General features: G+C 55.9%; 1 protein-coding gene and 1 long non-coding RNA gene across 2 annotated transcripts; one reads left to right on the plus strand and one right to left on the minus strand.

Annotated features, from left to right (window-relative positions):
* The first annotated feature begins 111 nt into the window (after window positions 1-111).
* LOC115915708 lies at window positions 112-896 on the plus strand. The gene is made up of 3 exons (XR_004061511.1): window positions 112-165; window positions 268-452; window positions 789-896. It is a non-coding gene; the product is annotated as an uncharacterized LOC115915708 (long non-coding RNA).
* Window positions 897-1,478: 582 nt separating this feature from the next.
* Window positions 1,479-3,586, minus strand: LOC115915563 (avidin-related protein 4/5-like). Its single transcript, XM_030969052.1, has 4 exons — window positions 3,515-3,586; window positions 3,213-3,420; window positions 2,697-2,817; window positions 1,479-1,582 (listed from the first exon to the last, which is right to left on the minus strand). The coding sequence occupies exons 1-4, from the start codon at window positions 3,584-3,586 to the stop codon at window positions 1,528-1,530; spliced, it is 456 nt and encodes a 151-aa protein (XP_030824912.1). The 3' UTR covers window positions 1,479-1,527.
* Window positions 3,587-6,093: the final 2,507 nt, after the last annotated feature.

A 6,093-nucleotide genomic window follows, 5' to 3' on the forward strand; every position in this document is an offset into this window, starting at 1 on the left:
GTCTATTGGAATAATACCACAACGCAACACTTGTTCTTGCTGTGGTTCTCCAAAAGCTGTTCATACCACTTTGGGGCTATTCTTGGCAATTAGTGGTGCCCTGACACACTGTGAGGAGTGGGAGAGGAAGATCGAAGCGTGGCAGAATCCCATCCTGGAGAACAGGTAGGGCAGATGGGAGCACCTTCCCCGTGGCCTCCTGGGCTTGGCTGCCACAGGAGCATCACCACCTCGGCCTCCGAGGCTGAGCTTCCCTCTTTCCCACAGCCAGCTGCCTTCCTGGTACAAGTCAGCCCTGTTCAATGAGCTCTACTTCCTGACGGATGGAGGGACCATCTGGATGGAGGTGCCCCCTGATTGCCGTGCCGAGGAGCTGCAGGGGCCGGCGGGGGCGGGGCTGTCCCACCTGCTCCCTGTCCTGCGGGAGTACGGAAGGTTTGCTTATTTGGAAGGTAACTCACAAGGATGTGAGGCATTCTCCAGCCTCGAGCCCTCCCATTACTGTAGCCATGTGTTTTGAACCTGCCATGGGGGTGTTTTTCACTCTCCAGTGGGTAGGGGGCAGTGCTATTCCCAGGAAAAGCCCTTGCAGCCCTGAAGGATAGGGCATGGAGTGTTCCCCACATGCCTGGTGCTCTGTGTAGAGAATGGAACCCTCTCGGAACGGGAGCCCCTGCCTGTGCTGGGAAAGATGCCCCTGTCCAGGACCCTGTGGAGGGAGGAGCTTTGCCCCTTGTCCCCTGCCCGTGGCAGTCTCCTTTCCCTCACCACCTGCCCTGTCCTGCCAGGCCAGGAGTACCGCATGTACAACACCTACGATGTCCATTTCTACGCCTCCTTCGCTCTCATCATGCTGTGGCCCAAGCTGCAGATCAGCCTGCAGTATGACATTGGTGAGTGTCCCCAGAGCCCTGCCTTGCTGCCCGCTCAGGGCTTCACCCGGGGGAGAGACAGAGCCTTGGGGACAGCTGCTGCTGCTGCAGAGATGTGTGCCTTGGAGCCAGCATCCCCCTCCAGCCGCTCTGCTGTGCCCAGGGCTTGCAGCCCTGGAATATTGCTGCCCCAGCAGCTCTGTGCCAGCACTGGGGGTGCCTTCTTGCCATGCTGGGGGCACCCAGCTGGCTCTGCCTGCCCTGGGGGAGGCCCTGGTTTTCCCAGCTCTGTCCTTGCCCCTTGCAGAGCAGACATGGAGCTGTTTGCAGACCCCCAGTGGGAGATGTGCCACAGGCTGAGCGGGGTCCTGCTGGCCCGCAGCAGCTGGGGTCCCAAGGAGCTCCGTGTGATGGGTCGGCTGACAAAGAGGAGCCCAAGCCAGGGAGGGTCACACAATGGCCTGCAGGGACAGTGGCAAGAGCGGCCACTACTGAGGAAAGGGAACAGGGGACACTGCTCTGTGAAAGAGGAGACTGTGTGTGTTTGCAAAAAAGCTTTATTGGGAGAATAAAGTTGCTGAATGTGCTGAAGCAGGAGCTGAAGCAGGAGGAAGGCCTACAACCAGGCACTGCCTCTTCTCTGGGAGCTCCAATGCTACCAGTCCTCAATCCATGAGGTCTTGTTGCGCCCAAATGTGTTGTAGCCAACCCTGAGGAGACACAGACAGAGGAAATGTAAAGGTGGGACGTGGGAGTGGCCCAATGCCCACCCAGCTCTGTGTCCTCCCAGAACATTTGCACCTTGTCAGGACACCCAGGGAAGCTGTGCACAAACACCCTGCCCTCCCTCACTTTCCCACTGGCAGCAGCTCTGCCAAATGCTGAGCACCACAGGCTGGGAGCACCACCCTTCATCCCCACCCTGGAGCCATTCAGGATTCCTTCTTAGGCCTCTGGCTTTGGAAATGCCTCTCGGGAGGTGAAGCTTCCCTTGAGCTTGTCACAGACACTTTGCACACCAAGTCCTTCTGTTGCCTTATCAAGAAAACCAATACTCCAAAAGCCTTGGGGAATTGCTTGCCTGAATCACAGCCCAGTGGAACAATGCCATCATTATTGGAACGGTGAAAAATTCCTGTAATTACCATCTCACACTACATCCAGGATGAAGACTGACTGAGGCCAATCATCCCATGACTTTACCCCAGCATTCCTAAGTGAGGCCCCTCAGCTCTCCTGGACCACTGCAGGGGCTGTGCCACCAACTCCTGCTGAGTGCATGGCTGAAGGGATGTGAAAGCCATAGCAAGTGCCCTATGACTGCTGCCAGCCCGGATCTAGAATTAAATCTCTGCTGTAATTGTGGTAAACCCTCCCAAATCACCTTATTAATGTTACATTAGTCAGTGATTAAGTGCTGCCACATCCTTTAGACAGAAACCATTGAGCAGGTCTGAGACTGAGAGCAGAATCAGCCCCAGCATGGATCCATCAGTCATTTAGAAAGCAGTGGGCACCTCCCTGAACTTTGTGATTCATTTGAAGGGTCTCTCATCTCCTTTTCCATCTCCAGCTTCCATGTCAATCATTCTTGATTGATTCTAACCCATTTTTTCCTTCCTGTGTTTTACCCCTGCACAAAGCAATCGAGTGAACCTTGCCATGGAGCTTTGCTAAGTCCTGTTTTTGCAAACAGACACTGAACCTCCTTTTACCAACACCTGTGAGAGTGACTGCTAAGTGACCTAAAGCACTCATTTGTGACAGCCCAAACCCCTCAGGGGTGCACAGGGGACCTGTGCAGGGCAGGGACAGGGGGCTCACCTGGTGGCGTTCCAGTCATTTTTGATGTTCTCCACATGTGACCTCAGCAGCCACATGGTCTTCAAAACCTCCTTTCCATACTCATCCACGAAGCACTGGCCCGTGAAAACAGTGATGGAGTCTGTGGGGACGAGACAGGAGGTGGAGGGGAGCGTGGCCGAGGTGGCAGGTCAGTGGCTGCCCCAGCGCAGGGGACAGCAGAGCCAAGCAGACCCCTGCTGTCCGCGGCCTCTGGGGACAGCGGGCATGGGGAAAGCAGCAGCAGGGCTCAGAGCGCTGGGGTGCCACACGGACATGGGCAGGCAGTGCAGGCTCCAGCCCCTGCTGCCTCTCCTGCAGCCTGGCACTGGGAGCTGACAGCAACCAAGGGGCTCCAGGGACAGGGATGGGGGAGCTCCAGGGAGGGAGAGCAGTGGGGATAGTGCAGGGGAAGGCAGGGAATCAGCAAGGGCACTGCAGGGAGGGCAGAAGGGAGGTCTGGGGACACAACAAGGATGCTAAGAAAAGACTAAATACCTGTAAAGCTCCAGTGGACAGTGAAACCAAAGGTGGGCTGGCTCAGATTTGCAAGCTGCTGGGACTCCACCATAGGTGATGCTGTGATATTTGATGTGGAACCTGACACAGCTGTTAAGTACTTGCCAGTGAAGTCACCATTTTTCTTTACTTCATCAATGGTCATGTTGGAGCCCAGGTCATTCCACCATTGCCCAGTCAGGTTACACTGGAGAGGAAAGAACTCAGCACCTGTGGCACAGCGGAGCCTGCAGCCACAGCCCCCTGCCCAGCCCACCCTGTGCATCCCACCCTCACAGTACCTTTTTCACAGCAAGGCCGTGAGCCCCCAGGGCCAGGAAGAGCGCGAGGAGCAAGGGAGATGCTTGCACCATCTCTGCAGCAGGCAGACAGCTGATGGAACTGGGGATGTTCTCCTTGCAAGTCTCTGCTGATGCTCCTGCTCCCTCTCCTTTTTATTGCTGCCAGATGGGCTGTGGGTGGAGCCTCTGGCCAGGGGATTGTGCCATCTGGGTGTCCCCGAATTTATCAGCTATCAGAGGGGCTGGTGACAGCTGATATTCCCAGAATGCCTTTGTTCCCAGATAAATGCAGGTGGACAGCCCATGTGAGATGCTCCAGTATTGTGGTGCCACAGTACCCCTCCAGCCTCCTTCAGTGACCCCAAGGGAGAGCTTCTTTGCATCTTTGTCCTTCTCCATTTACTGTGGGCTCTGACATGGCAAGATACCAGCGGGTGCAGGGGGGCCACATATGGGAGCTTGCTCTTGCCATGTAACATTATTCCTCTGCCCAGAAATTCTCCCTGGGAGCAAAAAAAGGGCATTTGTCACCAATGGCAGCACTGGGGCAGCATAATGATCTGCTGAAGAATGGTGAGAGGAGAGGAGAGGAGAGGAGAGGAGAGGAGAGGAGAGGAGAGGAGAGGAGAGGAGAGGAGAGGAGAGGAGAGGAGAGGAGAGGAGAGGAGAGGAGAGGAGAGGAGAGGAGAGGAGAGGAGAGGAGAGGAGAGGAGAGGAGAGGAGAGGAGAGGAGAGGAGAGGAGAGGAGAGGAGAGGAGAGGAGAGGAGAGGAGAGGAGAGGAGAGGAGAGGAGAGGCTACTTCATATCTGCCAGCCCTGATAGCTATTGAGTATTAAGGATGCATTTTGGCACTAAAGAAGTCCTGCCATGGCCAGAAAGAGATGATAGCCCTTCTTGTGGTGTCCCCAGAACTCCTCCACCCTTTCTGTGGTGTCCTAGAGATCCAATGTGTTTCCTGTGGTGTCCTCAAAGCTCCTACACCCTGCCTGTGTATCTTTAATGCTCTTGTCACCTGCTGCCCTCGCTGTGCTCCCTGCCAGCTCACTCAGTGTCCCCCCCAGACTCTGTCACTGTCCAGAGGGATCGGGGCTCTCCCATCTCATGGGTGTCCCTTGGCAGGAGGCTCAGCCGCCTCTGATATAGAAGGAGCAGAGCCTGGGCACCACACACGGCCACCACCACCATGGGCACCCTGCGCTGCTGCTGCTGCTTGCCCTGGCCCTGCTCATGGCCCGTGGTGCTGCATCCAGGGAGGTGAGAGCAGCCCTGGGGCAGTCTGGCCGTGCTGAGCCGTGCTGTGCTGTCCTGGGTGCAGGTGGGGAGTGATGCCCTGGCTGTGCCATCCCCGTGGTGTGTGTTTTCTCTGTGCCATGCTCTGCCACCCCAGCACGCAGAGGTCTTGCCTGAGGGGCTGCAGGTTCTGAGTGCACCATCCTGTACCATGCTGGCCCACGTCACAGCGCAGTGTCTCTGGCCAAGGAGGCTGCCAGCTCTGGCTGTGATTCCCTGGGGCTACTGTGGGTCACCTCCCCCTGCCACAGGGTACCCCCAGCTCTGCTTGCTGCCCTGCCCAGAGACTGAGGGTTGCTCTCCTGACTGATGCCCATGTGCTGGTCCCAGCTGCCAGGGTGAGGGGCTGTGCCATGGGGCACACATCCCCTGCTCAGCCAGGCTGACCGTGGAAGCTGAGCCTGGGCACTGACTGAGCCACCCACACAAGCCCCAGAGTCACCTGCAGGGCCTGTGGAGAAACGAGCTGGGCTCTTACATGACCCTTTTGGCCCTGAACACAGCTGGGACCTCCTTGGGCTCCTGGCACAGCGCAGCAGCAGCTACCAACAAGCAGATCCTGCTGTCACCCCTGCAAGGAGCCCAGCAGCCAAGAGATAACCCAGCTTCGGCTTCACTGTGCAGTGGCAGCTGCCAGGTACAGCAGTGACAGCACCCCCTGCCCGTGCTGGGAGCGGGGAGTCCCCTGGCTGGCACTCCAGCCTCTTGTGCACCCAGAGGAGCCCTGGCTGCGGGCACAGAACTGGCCCACGCATCTGCCCCTGCCTGGGGAGATGGAGGGGATGCGGGACATGGGATTGTGGGGGCATCTGTCTGGGACAGTGCCACAGGCAGAATGGGAGCTTCAGACAATGTTTATTAAATAAGCCCTCCTGCTGAATCACAAGGCTCAGAAAGCACTCTCTTGCATTCTAGAATCCTGCCCACTGAAGAGTTTGGGCAGAGCCAGATCCAACTTGGCCCCAGATTTTGTCAATGGATTACATCTAAAGGATTATACAGGTGTAACAGAAATTTTATACAACATAGTACCACAGCATTGAGGATGGCAAATCAGATATATTTATGTAAAAACAAATAATTTATTATGATAATTAGACAAAAATATCTTTATAAGAATTATTTACTACAGATCAGAAGCTATAACAATTTCTATGGTATGATGCAATATTTTGAAGCAGTATTCATTATATTAAAGCTAGCAAGGCCAATTACAAAGTAGACCCTGAAGTTTCCCATACCAGTAGTTGTGGGCATATCTCTCTGGTTCAGCCTCAAGAGGGGGGTA

This window comes from Camarhynchus parvulus, chromosome Z (genome assembly GCF_901933205.1).
Source record: "Camarhynchus parvulus chromosome Z, STF_HiC, whole genome shotgun sequence".
Lineage (NCBI taxonomy): Eukaryota > Metazoa > Chordata > Aves > Passeriformes > Thraupidae > Camarhynchus > Camarhynchus parvulus.

Coding starts and splice junctions, on each gene's coding strand:
- LOC115915563 (XM_030969052.1), bottom strand. CDS start 3,586: ATGGTGCAAGCATCTCCCTTGCTCCTCGCGCTCTTCCTGGCCCTGGGG. Junction 3,421..3,514: donor ACGGCCTTGCTGTGAAAAAG/GTACTGTGAGGG, acceptor TTTCCTCTCCAG/TGTAACCTGACTGGGCAATG. Junction 1,583..2,696: donor AATGACTGGAACGCCACCAG/GTGAGCCCCCTG, acceptor GTGTCTCCTCAG/GGTTGGCTACAACACATTTG.